Below are 19,723 nucleotides of genomic sequence, written 5' to 3' on the forward strand. Positions count from 1 at the left end.
ACACCTATCTATTATTCCTCTGCTTAAAATCTGATAGTTTTCTATTTTCCTGTTGTGTAAAAATTACATTTTTAGTATGCCCTATATGGTTACTTATGATTTTTGTTTATATTCCCCACACGTACTTCACTCTTTCTCCTTTGTGCTCCAGAGAAAGAGCAAAGTATGTGTGTTCTTTCTTACTGGTCTTTCTTACTGTCCTTTCTGTTCTCTTTTGGAGACCAACTGCCTCTTCTTTGCAAAGGAGACCTCCTTTGCAAAGCCTTCTATAAATTCCTCTTTCCACTCCCACCTTCCAAAAATTGTTTCTAAATACTGAACGTATTACATCATAATTGTTTATCTCTCTCTCTTGTTGAGCTCCTTACAGGCAGAGATGACAGGTGATCATGTCTTATGTATGTTTCTACTCTTCATGCCTATTCAATATCTAAGACTGAATGAATATGGCATTTGGACTCAAGGAAGACATTTGACTTTAATTGGAAAGTATTTCAATGTCAAAATTCTCCATATTGCAAAAATGTTCATACAAATTTTCTTCAGATTTTCTTTCTGACTATAGCTTGTCTTTCAAATATTTGCATGGTTATTGTCAAAATTAAAATTCTCCTGGTCAGTTTCCATTCATGTTTGACATGTTCAGCTTCTTTTATTTCACAAAACCAGTTTATTTTCTTTTATTTTATGTATTTATGTATTTATGTATTTATTTATTGGTTGGTTGGTTGGAAAGGAAAGATTGCTTTATTCAGGAGAACAGCAACCTGGGGAGAAGGCAGACTCATATCCAAGAACCACTCCCAAGATTCTGCTTGACCATGAAAGTTTTTAAAGGGAGAAGGGGAAGTTAATCACAGTTAATCATTTGGGGAGGGGGGTCAGAGTCTTTTATCTTCCACTGTGTGCAGATTTTCTTCTGATTGGTTGGTGGTGAGGTAACAGGGTGTTGCTCCAGGAATCATACTCTGCCTGAAGTTACCATCTTCCACCTGGGTGGGGACCTTAGTTTGATTTTAGATGCTATCACTTCCAAGGTAGTCTCCCAACCAGGTGTTAGTGCCCAAAAATTGTCGCAAAGAAACGGCACAGAAGATGTCCCCAACGGTGTTGACAATGAGCAGGAGTTGGTCTAGCTGGTCTCAGGACTTAATGGAGCTCAGGTTCTTGATGTCGCATCGCAGAAAGAATTCAGTGAGAGACAAAGTGATAGGTAAGAAGTGGATTTATTTAGAGAGAAACACACTCCACAGACAGAGTGTGGGCCATCTCGGAAGGTGAGAAAGGCCCAGTCTATTTTATATTGTTGATTTTTTTTTCTTTTTCATTAATTAACATAAGTATGAATTACTGTGTATAGAAAAGAAATATGCTCATAATAAATTGAGGAGGATTTCAAACAATGAAAGAAAATAATAAATGCCTATTTCAGAGTGGATTGAAGCTTTAACAGTATCAAAATGATTAACTGAGATAATAAACTGTGATTGATAGTCCATGAAGAAAACAAAGGAGACCAATGTATAAATTTGGGTTGCTAAGTATGATTACAAAGAGAGGATATTTGCATGAAGTCATAATTTAAAGATAATAGTAAGCATGTAAAATTGTTTATTAAAGCATTCAACTGTATACTTAAAAGAGCTTTTGGCAGGTTATTAAACAGCTTTCCATAATATAAATAAAAATATTTTGAAATCCTAGTACGTAAGCACGTAGAATGTGTTTTTCAGCAAAATCACTAAAAATCAAAGGATAAGAATGATCACTATATTATTTTTTAAATCATCAATATTATAGAAAGCCTGGGGTTTTTTTTTTTTTTCTTATATGCTTTTATTGCCCTTATCAGGGTTTCTTTCAGTTTATTTGCATTTTTGTGAGATGAACCATTCAAGGTGCATGAAAAGACATAAGTATGACTCTAGAAAGCCTGGTTATTAAAAGGATAAAAGAAGAAAAAATCTTTCTCCCAATAATAGCTAGCTGTATTTTATCTTTTAAAAATTCAATGAATTCTCCCACTTTCTCATCTCAAACTTCAAATCTCATGTTGAATTGAATTGATTTTGACTTTTCTGAGACTCTTCTTTCTCTTGGTTCAGAAAGAAGTGTGAAGTACGTTTAATTCTTTGTGATTTCTGGTCATTAACCTCAGTTCCCGCCTGCCTCAGTATTAGGCCCTAGGCCAACAAATTTTCAGCTCTGTTTTCTTCTGCATTTATTAAGGAAGAAGGGAGAACTCTGATTTGACTATGGAAAACTCCCATTTCTGAAAAAACCATAGGATTGCTATGTCTGGTAGTTGAGGGCACTTTTTGGTTGGGCCCAGTACCTAAGCTGAGACTCCTTGGCTGGATAGTTAAGAATAATGACAGAAATAGCTAAGCTTATCAGTGTTTATTATGTGCTGGTGCTATTCTAAGAACTTTACACACATTGATTCATTCCTGAACCTCATTCATTTCTAGGTTAGAGCCTGTGCTCTTAGATCTTGACAAAGACTTGGGCAAAGCCTCATGGTGGTATGAAAGTACTAAGAGATGGAAGGGTGCTAAATAGTATACAAAGAGAAGATAGGTGAAACCCTAATTTAAAGGAAATAACAGAATGCATGTAAAATTAAACTATTTAAAAGCATTCAACTCTATTTTTAAAAAAATTTTTTATTGAAGTATAGTTGGTTTACAACATTGTGTTAATTTCTGCTGTACAGCAAAGTGATTCAGTTGTATATACATTCTTTTTTTATATTCTTTTCCATTATGATTTATCATAGGATATTGAATATAGTTCTCTGTGCTATACAGTAAGACCTTGTTGTTTATCCATTCCATATATAATAGCTTATAACCCCAACCTCCCACTCAGTCCCTCCCCCAACCCCCTCCCCCTTGGCTTGTGGTTACAAGTCTATTCTCTATGTCCATGAGTCTGCTTCTGTTTCATAGATAGGTTCATTTGTGTCATATTTTAGATTCCATATGTAAGTGATATCATATGGTATTTGTCTTTATTTATGATTTAGTTAACTTAGTATGATAATCTCTACTTGCATCCGTGTTGCTGCAAATGGCATTATTTCATTCTTTTTTATGGCTGAGTAGTATTCCATTGTATATATGTACCACATCTTCTTTATCTATTCATCTGTCAGTGGACATTTAGGTTGTTCCCATGTCTTGGCTGTTGTGAACAGTGCTGCTGTGAACATAAGGGTGCAGGTATCTTTTTGAATTAGAGTTTTGTCTGGATATATGCCAGGAGTGGGAGTGCTGGATCATATGGTAATTCTGTTTTTTGTTTCCTGAGGAAACTCCATACTGTTTCCCACAGTTGCTGTAACAACTTACATTCCCACTAACAGTGTAGGAAGTTTCCCTTTTCTCCACATCCTCTCCAGCATTTGTTATTTGTAGAGTTTTTAAGGATGGCCATTCTGACTGGTGTGAGGTGGTACCTCACTGTAGTTTCGATTTGCATTTCTCTAATAATTAGTGATGTTGAGCATCTTTTCATGTGCCTGTTGGCCATTTGTATTTCTTCTTTGGAGAAATGTCTATATAGATCTTCTGCCCATTTTTCAATTGGGTTTTTTTTTGTTGTTGAGTTGTATAAGCTGTTTGTATGTTTTGGAAATTAAGCCCTTGTCAGTCGCATCATTTGCAAATATTTTCTCCCATTCTGTAGGTTATCTTTTTGTTTTGTTTACAGTTTCCTTTGCTGTGCAAAAGCTTGTAAGTTTGATTAGGTGAACTCTATATTTAATTTCAAAAAAAAACCAAAAACAAAAAACTTTTGCCAGGTTGTTAAGCAAGTTTTCCGGAATATAAATAAAAATAATTAGAAATCCCCATTTGCATGAACAAGTGGAATGTCTTTTTCAGCAAAGCACTAAAAAACCAAACAGTTAAAGGAAATTTAAAGGATAATCAGTATGTGGCATTATTAGCTTTGAAAACTGAGACTAAGAAAGACCTGGAGATATTGTACAAGCTTCTGGTACATGATCCAACCATCTCCATTCCCAAACAAATTAAATGGGACTTGCCCTAACACACATAACCTCTAACTACACTTTTAGTTTCTCTTCTCTTTAATTATACCCTTGATAGTTATTTTACCCTGATTATACCTGCATACAATGCATGGGAGAATGAAGTAGCAACGTTTATCCCAGCCCTAACACTTGGTTATGGTGATGGCCTTATCTGAATTATTCCAGGTTGCTCCTACAGATAGCTTCAAGGTACCATAGAAATGATGATGTTCTTATGTTCTTATGGAACATGATGACCTGTTATTACTCTAGAAACTTTGGGAATGAGAGGGAGTGATGGTAGGGAGAAACCTCTTCATCGTTTATTCAGAATTAAAATACATGAAAGGCACACGGAGACCAGTGCGTGGAGTGTCTGTTAGCTGGATACAAGTTTCCATGTTTATCACCAGCTCCCAAGCCCTCCACCACTAACTACATTCCCAGTCTTCACAGAAACAGTAATCCCCCTTTCTAACCTTGTTACCAGTAGTTCTAATCATTGGTACCTGATCTGAAGAGCAGTGCCACTGCTTTTTCCAATAGTACGTTGATGTTACAGAGCAGTGGCTCTTAAACTTGTACCACGAGCATTAGAATCATCAGGAGGGCTTGTTAAAACACGGAGTGCTAGGCCCTACCCAGGTCTTCTGATTCAGTAAGTCAGGGGTGTGATCTCAGAATTTGCTTTTCTAACAACTTCCCAGGTAATATTGATGCTGCTGGTTTGAAGACCACATTTTTGAGAACCACTGTTGTAGAAAGTTGTTTTATGAACATAATGCTATTCTAGAGAAAGTTGTATTATCTGATCCTAAAAGCAGTGGAACTAATATGAGAATATTTTCATTCTTACCTGGCATGGCTAATATTGGAAGTGAGAGTTTTTTGGTATTTTGTATTTTTTTCCACCTAAGCTAATCTGAAATGACTCAGAAAATTACTCATTCAGCATCAAAGAAAATGGTCATACAATGAAGTCTAATACTGTGGGCATCCATGAATCATTCTCAGTACTCATCAAACAGTCTAATAGGTCAGATTCTTATGCTTGTAATATTTGCCCTTTGTGCTACTATCTTGCTGTTGGGAAATCTAACTGTAAAACAAAATTAAAATCTTGTAAAAGGGTAGGAAATATTTCATACACCAACAGTAGTATCTCGTGCTGGGCAGTGAAATCACTGGGCTCTAGGGAAACATTCAACACCAGTGAAGGATAGCCAGTTAGTGCAGTATTGTAACCAGTGGGATGTGTCCTGAGATGCTCTTGGCCTCCATCAATATGGTCAATCTAATTGCTGAACTTCTTCAGGGCCCTTGATGCCCTGAATTGTTTAAGATGTAAGGAATCCACCCAAACCACCCAGCCAATTAGATTTTGTTTAGTCCTGAGAGACATCTAAAACTTAAAGCAAATTCCTTCAGGTATGGTGAATCTAAGGCAACTCACAGTCCTAGAGGCTGTTAATACTTGTATAAGCTGAGAAAGAATGGGAGTCCTTCATTTAGTGATGACAGTAGATAGGAATCTGATGGTCCAGTGTACCAAATCCTGAAACTAAAATACCCTGAAGGGGGAAGGACCTTTAAATAAACTTGAAATGAACTTAAATTCAAATAGATGTGCAGACAATCTAAATCATACATGTGTACAGAGCTCAAGGTTTTTTGTCTTGTGAGTTGCTGTCAAGTCATTTATTTATTTATGTTTATTCTTTAGGAAGGTCACTACAGCATGCACTAAAAACCAGAGTATTTTCTACAACATTTTTCATCATTAAATAAAATTTACAGGGATCTGCAGAAGGCAGAGTTTCTAATAACTCTTTGAATGTGCTTATTCTGAAAGTATAGTATTAGACACACCAAAATTTGATGGTTCTTAATCAAAGTGTCATAGACTTGGGGGCATTCAAACTTTTATATGTACTAGGCATAATGATGGTCTATCCAGACTCACCTTTCAGCTAACACACTTAGCATGGGGACACAGATGGATGGGAAAGATGACCCTGACCCACATAAGACCCACATTCCTGTGCAAGGATAGAAGCATGATAATCAGGAAATGATGGTTGTTAGTTACAGAAAATGCATTATTGCGAAAACCAGGGGAAAAGTGCTTATGAGAGGAAGTGATTGGATTATGGGGAATGAGAGAATAAGGATAGATCATTCCTACTGAGTAAATTGCTGTGATTTATAAGAGAAAGGGTATAGTGATATCTTGGCCTACTACTGACTAGATTCATTTCACAAACAATCCTAAATCAGAATGTGACAGTTTATGGAGAGACAAACAAAGTCTCCCAAAGATGCTTATATATTACTAAGCTTTTAAACTGGCATATTTTCAATTCCCCATACCTTTACTGCTTTAAGCTTCCTTTATTTTGATTGTTGACATTCATAATTGTAATTTTGTATCCCCCCTTATGTAACTCTAATAATAGTTTACTACACACTGGAATAAAAGAAAAAAATAATACTGAATTATTTTATTATGCATTTTTGGAATTTTGATAAATTCCAAGAGAAAATTGCATAAAAGAAACTTGAAAATGTTATTTGCTTAAAAGTACACTATAATATTTGGACAGTATTAAAATAATTAGATACTATTTTATAGTATACTTTGAGCATTTGGTGTTCTAAATATTTCTCTTAAAATATCCGTGAGTTAATCAAATGTTTATCTTTCATTGCTCTACACAGATGAAATATATATTCAGTTATATATTATGTGCATATAATATATTCATATCAGTTTAGTTAGGTATGTGTTTACTTTTTTTATTTCAAATTTAGGAGTTCTTATTCCATCATATTATAATTCTTCAAGAATATAGATTAATATAATATGTTCTAAGAGAAATATTTCATAAAGGATTTAACATGGGAACACTTGCATAACAAAACAGGCAATTTTATCAAGTATACTGGAAAATGCAAATGTTATTAAGAGTGATTGTTTCTTAAAAAAGAAAGAAAAAAAACACTTTAGGAAAGTTCAAGAATTAAAGCACAGCTCAGCGAGGGGCTAAATACTTTGCCTTTTTATAATGATTGATTAGTGCATAGAACTTAAAATATTTAGTAGTTCAAGTGGTTAGTATGTACCATGAATGATCTTTGAATGTCATTTTTCTGTCAGCTCTGCTTGGGGTAGCAGACACTCCCTGATGAGGGCTTTGATTGCTGGTATTAAAGGAATGATTGCAGGGTTGACATTTTACTGTGAAAGACGAGAAGTTGAAGCAAGGCATCATACTGCTTTCTGAGCTGGTCTACAGACATGTTTGCAAGACTAGCTGAGGTTTTCCTTGGGAAATGGTTTTGGATCTGTCCTCATTTGAGACCCCCAAAGATCCAGACTACAGAGCAGAGAAGACACAGACATAGAAGAATATTTCCAGAAAATATTTGTAAAAACAAGCTACCATCAACCTAGTCGCAGAAAAATCTCATCGGCTTTCTTATCACAGAAAATTCTCAGTAAGCTGTCCATGTTATCTGGGCAACAGTAATGCACCACCTTGCCTGCCTGCTAGAATGAGTTAGGTTTAAAAGTGTAATCCCGACAGCCATCGAGTTTGTACATGTTACAGAGGTATAAGAATAACACTCTGGAGATAATCTGTCCTCTTTTGATATAATGAATTTTGGCCCATCTTCTTGGTATGAGTTAGATACCAAGCACCAGAATCTATAGAGGCTCCTTCTAATTCATTATATTAGTTTATTAAACTATGGCGTTTGTCTTTTTTGTCTATGACAGCAGTTCTTAAAAGACCTTAGCCATGGCATTAAAGGCCCTACACAATCTGGCCTCATTTCCTGATTTCCTGTCTGACTCACATTCTGACTTACTTGGCTCCAGCCTCACTGGAGTCCCTGTTATTCCTAGAACACACCAGGCACAGTCCTGTCTCAGGGCCTTTGCACTGGCCATTCTCCTCCCTGTGACACTCCTTCTTCAAACATTCCCATGCTCCCGCACCTCCTTCAAATCTTTGTTTAAATGTCACCTGTTTAGAGAGGCATAGCCTGACCACCATATTTTTTAAAATAGTAACTCCTATCCACATTCCCATCCCAATTACCCTGCTTCATTTTTTTGTCATGGTACATATCACTTCCTAACATAGTATATCATTTATTTGTATGTTATATATAAATTTATATAAATTTTTATAATATACTTATATATTATTTGTCTCCCTCCACTGAAATAGTGGTTCCATGATCTTTGTATCTTTGGTTTTCTTCTCTATTCCCAGCACCTCAAAAATGCCTGCCTTGAGTAGGTGTTCAATAAACAGTTACTGAGTGAAGAAGAGTGGGTACATACTAGAAGCTCTATATGGATAGGTCCACAGCTACCTTGATCACTTCTATAAGCTTGGTGTCTTCCCAGTCCCTGGCACATAGAAGATGCTCAATAAATATTGGTTGGATAAATGCATAAATTTCACCTAAAAGCCAACAGAACATTTTGGTAGAAATAAAGGAAGAGGTAGGCTAAAATAGTTTCCTGTCTCATACCACTTGAAACGTGCAGCCTGTCAGAAAATTCTTCCTCTCCACAATGGTCCATACAGAGCTAGAAGGCAGGTTTTGCAAAAACATTAATAAAGGATAAATAATTAAAATATTAATCAATAGCCACCTTAATAAAGCTTTACTTACCTTCTAGCCCATCCCCTTTTACAGAGTCAAAGGCAGGAGACAGGCCATTGAAACCCACAAAACATCTTACATTTTTCAGAGCAATTTCTCCATGAGGAAAGTATATAATGATGATCAGTAATGGTGTACCTAATCCTGAAGCCTATGCACTCCTTATTTCTAAGGAATATCCAGCTTGGGAAGGAAAGAGAGTTGCCACTTTTGAATATGGAGTGCATTATTCTGTGAGGGCATCCAAAAACAATTATGCTGGTGGCAGGAGACCTCCTATGGCTCTCATTTGTTATGTGTACAGTTATCTAAATGAATTATGCTACAATTTGAGGCAGTTTTCCTAAATCTAGGATCCTAAAGTTAGAATAAGACTGAAGATCTCAGGACATGCAGGGTATGTTTAAGTGCTGAGATTCCATGATCTCTCTACATTAGTCACCAGAGAAATCATGTGCCTAATTCTGTCATTATTATTAACACCTCTCAGCTTATCACACCTCTGAATCCAGGAGCATCCCCCCCCCTCACTCTCTCCCCTGGATGCCATATAGACTGGATCTCTGAGTCAGTGTTCAGAGTATTGCACAAAGTTCAGAAAAGGTACAAGTAGGAAGGATATGTTTGTCACCCCAAAAGCATTTTCCCACAGAAACTTTCTTATACATATTTCCTAGAGTCCTCTATAGTAACATTTGAGTACTTCTTTAAATTATTTCAATGCTACTATTAAAAAATACTTTTATGGGCTGAGCTGGGCTCCCAAATTCCAAAACATATAATATCATCTCTCTTGGAAATGTTCTAAGTACCAATAACTCATTCATAGTTCAAAGATTGTCACTACTATTAGCATCTTAAACAGCTACCTGGTGTTGAAATAAAACTTTTGTCTTTCTTCAGAGCCTGTGACTCACTTGAACCAGATATACTTGCCATATTATACTATCCAAATTTGTAAGGAATTATCTGAAAATTTTTTTAAAACCCTTCTCCATCTTGGTCCTGTCTCCCTGGTTCTAGGCTCATCTTTCCAATTGCCAGGCAGGCATCTGAATCCTTGTGAGTATCTCAGACTTAATGAGTACAGACCAAATTTATCATCTCCTACCATAGTCTTATCCCTACCAAAACTAGTGTCTGTTCCTGAACGTGCTGTTGTTGTGAATTCTAGCAATATTCTCCCAGTATTAATACATGAGTTAGCTTTTACTACATCCTCTATTTCACATCTCATCTGCCCTTAAGTACTTTTTATTAGATTTTCTAAGGGCTCTGGGATTCATCTCCTCCTATCTCTACCTACTGTCACTCTTCTACTTTTGGGTCTCATCAGATCTCACCTGGCTTTTTGGAAATAGCCTATCTGGACTCATTGCTTCAGAGCACATATCTTTTTCATAGCTGCATCAGCTTTCTTCCTAAATCATTAGAAAAATACTTCCCTTTTCAGAACTTTCAGTGGCATCCCATTGTTTAAAGATAATCGAGTGCTCCCTAACTTAGTTCCCAAATGACTGCTTGAGGCTTGTTCTCTACCCTATCCCTCCATTAATGCTGGTCTTTCTGTGATATCTCTATTCCTTAAATTTAGGGATTCTGATTTTTTTTTTTTTGTACCATGGATTCCTTGGACAGTCTGGTGAAGTGTGTGGACCCCTTCCTAGAGTTATATTTTTCAATTATAAAATAATAAGCATAAGCATAAGATTAACAAGCATAAGAAAGCCATTCTGCAGAAATAATATTCTGCCTGTGGATCCCAGTGTTTATATCTTTGTGGCTTTGCTTATGACCTTCTTAGCAAAGAAGTGCCCCCAAACTTGCCCTTTTGATTATTGAAATCCTTCTCATGTTTCAAAGTCTATTCAATCCCCAGCTCCTCTCTGCAACTTTACCTTGACTCCCTGCCCAACTGTACTCACCACTTTGTCTTTGCCCTCTCATAGTAGATTATTTGTATTTCTAATTAGTTCTTATCTTTACTTTGCCCTTTGTTATAATATTTTGTATTAATTTACAAAAAGGGCCAAACACTAAACTAATGGGCTACTTTCACACATTTTGTGTTCGCAGTTCTTTCTAAAACACTGTGAAATATGCATATGAAGAGGAAACTGAGGTCCAGAAATTTTATTGTCTGACCAAGATCATACAACTTGTTGCTGTTATAAATTTGAGGAAATGAATATTTTCTCTTCTTGTTTACCCCTTCTCACGATCTAAGGAATGATATTGTTCAGTAATGTTTGTTCATGTGGATTTAAAAATCAGAAATGCTGGGAAATACTCATCTCCCAATATTTAATATCCCTGGAATTGATGAGGGGCCATGCTAGGACAGGGATGTGTAAACAGTGTTTCTAGGTCAATGTCTATGTCAAAGTAACTGTGACTAAATCCTTCTTAACATACTGAAAACTCTTCTAATTCCTAGTAGTTTCACAAATTGAAATTTCAACACAGGTTTTCATCAGTCAGTTCCTTAAAATATTATTTCTTGTTTTGCACTCTTGAGGAAAGACAACAATAATAAAAGTAAGACAAATTAAAGAATTTGTTTGGAATCATAATGAACTCAGGAAATGTTTACATTTGTAATAATAAGATCAGTTGTATAACCTATTTCCTATGCTACCCCCTCAGTGAAAACAATAAACCAACCCAATTTATTGATACATTTGTAAGACAATACATTTTAAATATAATTCACTTGAACCAGTTCCACTTTTCTGTAGTCAAATATGTTTAGTTTTTGCAAGTTTTCCTAAAACAACATTGTTAACCTATTTTAAAATAAAATATTGATTTGTTCAAAAAGATTTATTTTAGCAATAGTAATGCTTTCTTTTCAAACTGTTATTTCAAGTTTAAAAATCATGTATTTATGACCATTAATTTCTCATATGGAAGTTCTTTATGCATAGTAATTATTTTGAAAGTAATTACATCGTTTGATTTGCCAATGCCTTTTAGCACGCTGTGAACTATAAATTTATGTATAATTAATTCATCATGATTATCCTTTTTTACTGTCTTTTCTATTATCGTATTGTGGCAAATACTAGCTTAAATGTAGCAAGGTAATTGATTTTTTTCTATTTTCATAGCTCCAGATGGTCCTCCTGAAAATGTGTATGTAGTAGCAACATCACCTTTTAGCATCAACATCAGCTGGAGTGAACCTGCTGTCATTACTGGACCAACATTCTATTTGATAGATGTCAAATCGGTAAGGCATGTCTTACCTTCTACAAAAGACAGTATAGAGCATGGTTAAGAATATAGGTTTTGGAACCAGACTTTGAATTTTAATCTCAGCTCTGTTAGGCAGCTTACTTAACTTGTTTGCGTTTCAGTGTCCACATCTGTAAAATAAAGATTGATAATACTACCCAGTGTACAGAGATTTTGTGAGGACTAAATTAGAAAATATGCCTAAAGAACTTAAAACATTGCCTGACGCATAGTAAGTGTTCAATAAATGTAAATAAAGTTATTGTCACCGTGGTTATTATTGTATTTATCGTCAGGGTATAGATGATGTATATAAACGAGGTTAAGTTGATAATAATATATTGGTTTAAAATACAGTGAAAACGAACTCAAAACATAAAAGGAGAACGGACAAGGCATTAGGAGAAATATCTCCCAAATAAGATAGCATCAGAGCTTAATTTTGAAAATAATTGAAGCGGAACATGAAAAGGAAATGGTAATAGAAGTTAGAATAATAGAAAAGTTAGCTTCCTGCAGGAAAAAGCAAGTAGTTCTGGAATCCTCGGTCAAAACTTTAAAGGAGAAAAGGCTGAGAGATGAGGCCAGATCAGGAGGCAGACTTATAACATGTTATGGAGTGTGGGTTTCATGGTAAGGGTAGTGGGGTGCCAATTGTGGAATTAAAGCAGTGTCGGGATACAGATTTCTGTTTTACAGGATCAGTATGAGTGCATTGTAGAGAATAGTTTTAGAGAAGTCCTGGGGGTGCAAAATTAAGTAAGGAGACAGGAAACTATAAGAGTAAAACTGGACAAGAAAAGAAGGACAGAGGAAATGGAGTGAGGAAAACAGAATGAAAAGTAATTTAAAACTACAGGATTTGGTGAAAAAATTCTGTGGATGGTGAGTGAAAAGAATAATCAAGGATGACTTTAAGATATATGATTTGGAAAATTGTGAGGAGGAACAGATTTGTAGAGGAAAGGCATGAATTCAGTACTAGATGCCTGGGAATCCTCCAGATGAAGATAGCCCATTAGCAGTATTATTTGTGGATCTGTAGCTCAGGAGAGGAAGTTTGTATTTCCAGATTTGGGAACTGTTGGTGTTTAGATGATAGATGAAATAATATGAGTAGATGAGATTAACTACACAACATGTAAAGACTCTTCTGTAAGAACTAACCTGAGGATAGTATCCTGGGGAATACAAACATTTAAATAAGATGTCCCTGAAGACACCAAATTGGAGTAGCCTTCCAGACAGAAGGAGACCCAAGCATGAGAGTCAAGCCTTTCACCTAAGACAGGGTGCTGCACAATGTGAATAATGCAGAGTTGTTATCTAGGGTTAGAATTGGAAATATCTCCTTGCCAGCCTGCTTGAGCTTTACTGGACCTGATGGGCAGTCTCTTACGGTTGCGTCTAACACATTAAATTAGGTAATTCATGGTGAATTCTCCTCTCCTTCTTGCTGTTTCTATCCATCTCTTGTTTAACTTTTATGATTTTTTTATGTCTTTATATTATTTCTTAAAGGAAATACTTCTTTCTCAAAAGACGTGTCATGATTAAAAGAAAATTTCAGGGTTTATTGGTACATTTGTTCTCACATTCAGTCTTCAGTTTATGTCCCTTTTTTAGAGCATATCTGTGAAGATTTTTAGTTAATAATTAGCCAAAAATAATCAACATGAATGACAAATGCTCTGGGAATAGCATTAAAAGTAAATTATAAAATGTTAATGCTGTGCTCTATCAAGTAAAAGACACTTTATTAAGGAAAATACCTCTCTCTTGGAATTTGTTTGTGTTTAAAGGAGGGAAAAATAAAACATTAAAAAAAGTGATTTATAACCTCATTCTCTTAGCATTCTTACTGAGATTAAAAATGAGCAAGGGCAAGAGAGAAGGATGGAAAGATAACTAATATTGTAATTGCTTATTTCAGTTACATATTAGCTCTTCATATGCATTGTATTATCATATCTTATCTAATAACATTTTGATGTAAATATTATCATCTGCATTTTGCATAAAGGGGAACTGAGGCACAGAGATGATAAATAACTTCTCAAATATTAAGACGTGGCTAAAACCAGTAGACAGTGGTGTGATGGAAAATAGGAAAAACCATCAAAAAGCAAATAAAAATTGCCAAACTGAAATATATGCTCACCAAAACACCTTTGGATCAAAGATAGCAAAAATTCAAACAGATTCTAACACTTCACAGTTTCCCTAGGATTCTTGGAACTAAGTTGTCATTTGTTCCTTCTTCCCTTCATTCTTTCAACACACTTTATTTTTTTAATTTTTATATTGGAGCATAGTTGATTAACAATGTTGTGTTAGTTTCAGGTGTACAGCAAAGTGATTCAGTTATACATATATACATGCATCTATTCTTTTTCAAATTCTTATCCCATTTAGGTTATTACAGAATATTGAGCAGAGTTCCCTGTGCTATGCAGTAGGTCCTTGTTGGTTATCTGTTTTAAATATAGCAGTGTGTACATGTCAATCCCAAACTCCCAACACACTTTTAAATACATTCAAATGCCAGCATTGTGGTACATGCTGGGTATGTAGAAGTGAACAAGTCTGACGTGGTCATTATCCTTATAGAGTTTATCTGCAGCTCATTTCATGAATATATAACTATCTACCTTCAAAAGTCATTGGCTCGCAGGCCAAAGAAGAACGTATGTCACTGAATTTAGGACTTATGCTGCAGCCTGGCCTCTGACAAATACTAACCACAAGGGCATAAAACTCTTCCCTTAAAAGACTCAAATTAAGCAAAAATTGACAATCTTGAATAAAGATATATGGGCTCAGATATCATCCTGGATGATCCTACTGGAAATTAATGCATTTTGTGGCCCTTTGTTTGTCAGTCCCTTTATTTTTTAACTTAGCAAATACTTAGTAGCTTCTTTCACCAAGACAGAGATGGAAAACAAAGTTCTGCTTCCAAGTAGCTCACACTCTAGAGAATGACACCAGAATATAAAGAGCTAATTGTAGAGTATGAGGTATGCAGTCTTTTTTGGAATATAAACTAACAAAATAATTAAAGTTTCTGTTATGGGGGACATAATATATAGAGGAGACTGCACAGAGAAGGTTAAATTTGTTCTGGGATGTAAGAATTAAATGGGGGTGTACCAGGTGGGGAAGAGTGCAGGTGGGGCAGGCAAAGGAGAGGAAAATAGAACCAGAATCTAATTACTGACAATGTATATAAAACAACCATACTTCAAAAAAAATGGCAGACATTTCATCATAATAATCGATGATCAAATATGAGCAAACAAATTTGGAGCTGATTGAAGGGAAATGATGGGTCAAAAAGGTCTGAGGTTTCAGTCCTGGGTAAGTGGACGAATATTAGTTAATGATAGTAGGTTTAGTGAAGAAAGAAAATGAATTTTTCCACATGCTGTATTTGAGGGCCCAGCATTCTTTTTGAATTTTCCTGTATATTTTTTAAGATATAGTAGATCACATGCATGTTATTTCATGTTTTACTACTTGCTATTTGTTATCCATTTTTTAATGGAAGGCATTGGAATAATTTAGTTTTACTTTATAAGACCATGCCCCGTGACTTTGTGTAGAGAGGTCTGGACTCTTCAAAGACCTGGGAGTAAATCCTGTCTCAGCTACCAAGTTGCTATGGAATCCTGAGGAATTCAGCTCAACTCTACAAAATCAGAGTTGAAATAGCTATAGTAGTCAGGCAAGGAACATCAAGGAACAGTCACAATGAAGCTTCAGTGAGGAATTGGAGACCCCTGCCCCATTAGAGGAGTCACCTGTCACTCATCTCTAGATAATTGTTACCCAGCATGAATATAAGCCTAGTCATAGGGGAAATTTTAAAAGCCCGATTTGTAAGTGATATTTAGATGTTGACAACTAATTAAATACATACACACTTTCTACCAGTGGGTGCATGCACCCGATCAATGGGATTCCTACACTGATTGATTTGTTTTTCTGCCACTTTAGAAGTGGAACACCTCCCTCCACTGCTCTGGTTCGATCTGTTTGACTTTTTGCAGATCCGATATTTTTCAGCCTTTTGCTGTGTTTCTCATAGCAACATCGTTTTTAGTTAAAAAGGCTCTTAGAAAAGAGCATTTGAAGAATATATTAAACAAAAGAACATCTTTCAAAGTTATGAGAGAGGGTCAAGTTGAAAATGAACCTGATAGTGAGGACAGTGTATCCAACTTGTTTTTAAGTCTTTCAAGTACTTGAGAGAAGCAGGCATAATAGGATTTCAAACTTGCTGTTGTTCATCTCAGGAAAAGCCCTTCTGTTTAGTGCTAGAAACTTTAGCTATGCTTAATCCCCACAGTGAATAGGCCAGACTCTCCATCAAAGACAGACTATGTTTTAATAAATTATACAACTATATTTAATATACCTAAGCATACTCATTTGTACACATTTAATAATTATGGCATCTATGTTAATTGATTCCTTACTTAGTACCTTGCACGGTGCTAGATCAGTTTTTCAAACTTCAATTAGGACCTGCATTTTTAAAATGAATTGGAATAAAATTAAAAGGAGCAGAAAATGTCAAAGTGCATTTCAGAAGTTGTATTTCTGAAAAGCAATTTTCAGTTATAAAGAATACACACACACACATCCTGAATTATGTTGCAAAATGTGTTTCATTTTTGTTGGTCATGGTAAAAAAAAAAAAAATTGCAAATTTCTGTGCCGGCTACTTCAGATCTCTTTTTTCTAAATCATCAAAATACTTTAAGCAGATATTATCACCCCAATCTTACATATACAGAAAGTAAGACAGAGAGCATAAATGACTTATCAAATGCTGCAGGAGTTATTAAGTGACCAGGTTGGGATTTGAACCCTTGATGTCTGGGTACCAACCTATATTCTTTCTTCTGTAAAACATTGGAGTATAAAAATAAACAAATGGGACCTAATGAAACTTAAAGGCTTTTGCACAGCAAAGGAAACCATAAACAAGACGAAAAGACAACCCTCAGAATGGGAGAAAATATTTGCAAATGAAGCAACTGACAAAGGATTAATTTCCAAAATTTACAAGTAGCTCATGCAGCTCAATATCAAAAAAACAAACAACCCAATCCAAAAATGGGCAGAAGACCTAAATAGACATTTCTCCAAAGAAGATATACAGATTGCCAACAAATACATGAAAGAATGCTCAACATCACTAATCATTAGAGAAATGCAAATCAAAACTACCATGAGGTATCACCTCACACCAGTCAGAATGGCCATCATCAAAAAATCTAGGTACAATAAATGCTGGAGAGGGTGTGGAGAAAAGGGAACCCTCTTGCACTGTTGGTGGGAATGTAAATTGATACAGCCACTATGGAGAACAGTATGGAGGTTCCTTAAAGACTAAAAATAGAACTACCATATGACCCAGCAATCCCACTACTGGGCATATACCCTGAGAAAACCATAATTCAAAAAGAGTTGTGTACCACAATGTTCACTGCAGCTCTATTTACAATAGCCAGGACATGGGAGCAGCCTAAGTGTCCATCGACAGATGAATGCATAAAGAAGATGTGACACATATATACAATGGAATATTACTCAACCATAAAAGGAAACAAAATTGAGTTATTTGCAGTGAGGTGGATGGACCTAGAGTCTGTCATACAGAGTGAAGTCAAAAAGAGAAAAATACCGTGTGGGAACACATATATATGGAATCTAAAAAAAAAAAAAGGTTCTGAAGAACATAGGGGCAGGACAGGAATAAAGACGCAGAAGTAGAGAATGGACTTGAGGACACGGGGAGGGGGAAGGGTAAGCTGTGACAAAGTGAGAGAGTGGCATGGACATATATACACTACCAAATGTAAAACAGCTAGCTAGTCGGAAGCAGCCGCATTGCACAGGGAGATCAGCTCCGTGCTTTGTGACCACCTAGAGGGGTGGGATGGGGGGGTGGGCTAGGGAGGGTGGGAGGGAGACGCAAGAGGGAGGAGATATGGGGATATATGTATATGCGTAGCTGATTCACTTTGTTATAAAGCAGAAACTAACACACCATTGTAAAGCAATTATACTCCAATAAAGATGTTAAAAAAAAAAATTGGAGTATAAATTTCATTGACTGTGGAGATGATTTCTGCTTGTTCTGATTGTGATTGATTTTTTTCTTTTACTTTCAATTGTTGAAATAATTGTAATTAGTAAACTGTTAAAGTAGCACTTTGGATTTCCCAGGTCCGTCTGACTGTAAATAAAAGAATTTTTAAAGCTTGGCTAGAAAAATATACCACTCATAGCTTTCTATTATTATGTTTTAGTGATTTGTATCTCAAGTGCTGCTTCCTTTAATTGTTAGCTGTTTTTTCCTGTAGGTAGATAGTGATGAATTTAATATTTCCTTAATCAAGTCAAATGGAGAAAATAAAACCATGGAAATTAAAGATTTGAAAATATTCACAAGGTATTCCGTGGTGATCACTGCATTCACTGGCAATATTAGTGCTGCACATGTGGAAGGAAAGTCAAGTGCTGAAGTGATTGTTACTACTTTCGAATCAGGTAAGGTTTATTTTTCATGCTAAAAATTGACTGAGTTAGGTGTCTTTCTTACAGTTTCTCACACCTTACCCTACAAAGCATATGTGTTAAAAGAAATTTTTTAAGCATATAAGTTTAAAATTCAGTGACTCACTGTGACTGACAAAAGTAAAGCTTTGTATTTACATTTTTGAGGCAAAGTGGAATTATGTAGAATAATCAATACTTGTAAATACAAAAATAAATTAGTTCATAATAAGGTAACCAATTGTACTTTTTTGCATTTATTTAAACACTATTTCAGAAGTTGAGTTACCTTGCCTAAGAGATGATTTTGTCCAACTGTCTATAGCCAATAAAGCTTCACCTTAAATTCCATTTTAATTATTTCTCTCCCATGGTTTAAATGCACACTAAAGTAATAATACTCTATTATTAAATAATCTAGAATTCAAAATTAGAACCCAGGTTATGTTTTACCATATCTGTTTTCTTCACTTAGTTAAGTGACATGTTTTATTACATAATCTATTTGATAAATGTCAGAATCTATACAGATTTCCTCCAGTTCCTATGAACAGGGTCTGAATGAATAATAAGATTGTAACCAATAAGAATTTAATGTGGAAAGTCAACTTCCCAGAACTCGCTTGCCCCATCCTCCTTCAGACTCCTGATGTTCTTTGCCACCAGATATATCTTTGGAAAGAGCACATGAAGGGATGTGTTGCTATAGTTTATTTGTTGCTATCTGTAAGGTAAGTATAGGAGGTAAAATATTTTTTAGTTAGTCTTTTCATTATGCTACATACTCTGTTGTCTATAAACATACGGTTCTAAATTGAAAAGTACATCCTATCTTCAGCACCCTAAAATTCTGCTTGTTTCCATTTTGTGGCCATGTATATTCCAGGTACTTATTTTCTTATTATACTTTTTGCACTTCTCCCCCATCCTACCTATCTGTGAGGAAAGTTGCTGCTAAACTTATTCACATTCACACCACAAAGCATTGATTGCAAATCCTAATGTGCTAACTCTTCCAAGGATATCATAGTTTAATAAATTTCTACTAAACCTCTCAGAGTAGAATTTTAGATGTCAAACGAAAGATATTTGGAGGATAGAAGATTCTTTCTAGCATTCAGATAATTCTTTCATGTATTCAACTTTAAAGCTGATCCTAATTTTAGAGAAACAATTCTTATAAAAAGAAAAAAA

At 35.4% G+C, this 19,723-nt stretch overlaps 1 protein-coding gene across 1 annotated transcript in view; it reads left to right on the forward strand.

The window, feature by feature from the left end:
• Positions 1-19,723, forward strand: part of PTPRQ (protein tyrosine phosphatase receptor type Q) — a 269,344-nt gene that overhangs the window by 182,953 nt on the left and 66,668 nt on the right. Inside the window, exons 43-44 of the mRNA XM_036865712.1 lie at positions 11,833-11,954; positions 18,337-18,523. Of these exons, the coding sequence (XP_036721607.1) occupies positions 11,833-11,954; positions 18,337-18,523 (309 nt within the window). The remainder of the gene's footprint in view (positions 1-11,832; positions 11,955-18,336; positions 18,524-19,723) is intronic.

The sequence above is a fragment of the Balaenoptera musculus genome, chromosome 10 (genome assembly GCF_009873245.2).
Source record: "Balaenoptera musculus isolate JJ_BM4_2016_0621 chromosome 10, mBalMus1.pri.v3, whole genome shotgun sequence".
Classification (NCBI taxonomy): Eukaryota; Metazoa; Chordata; class Mammalia; order Artiodactyla; family Balaenopteridae; genus Balaenoptera; species Balaenoptera musculus.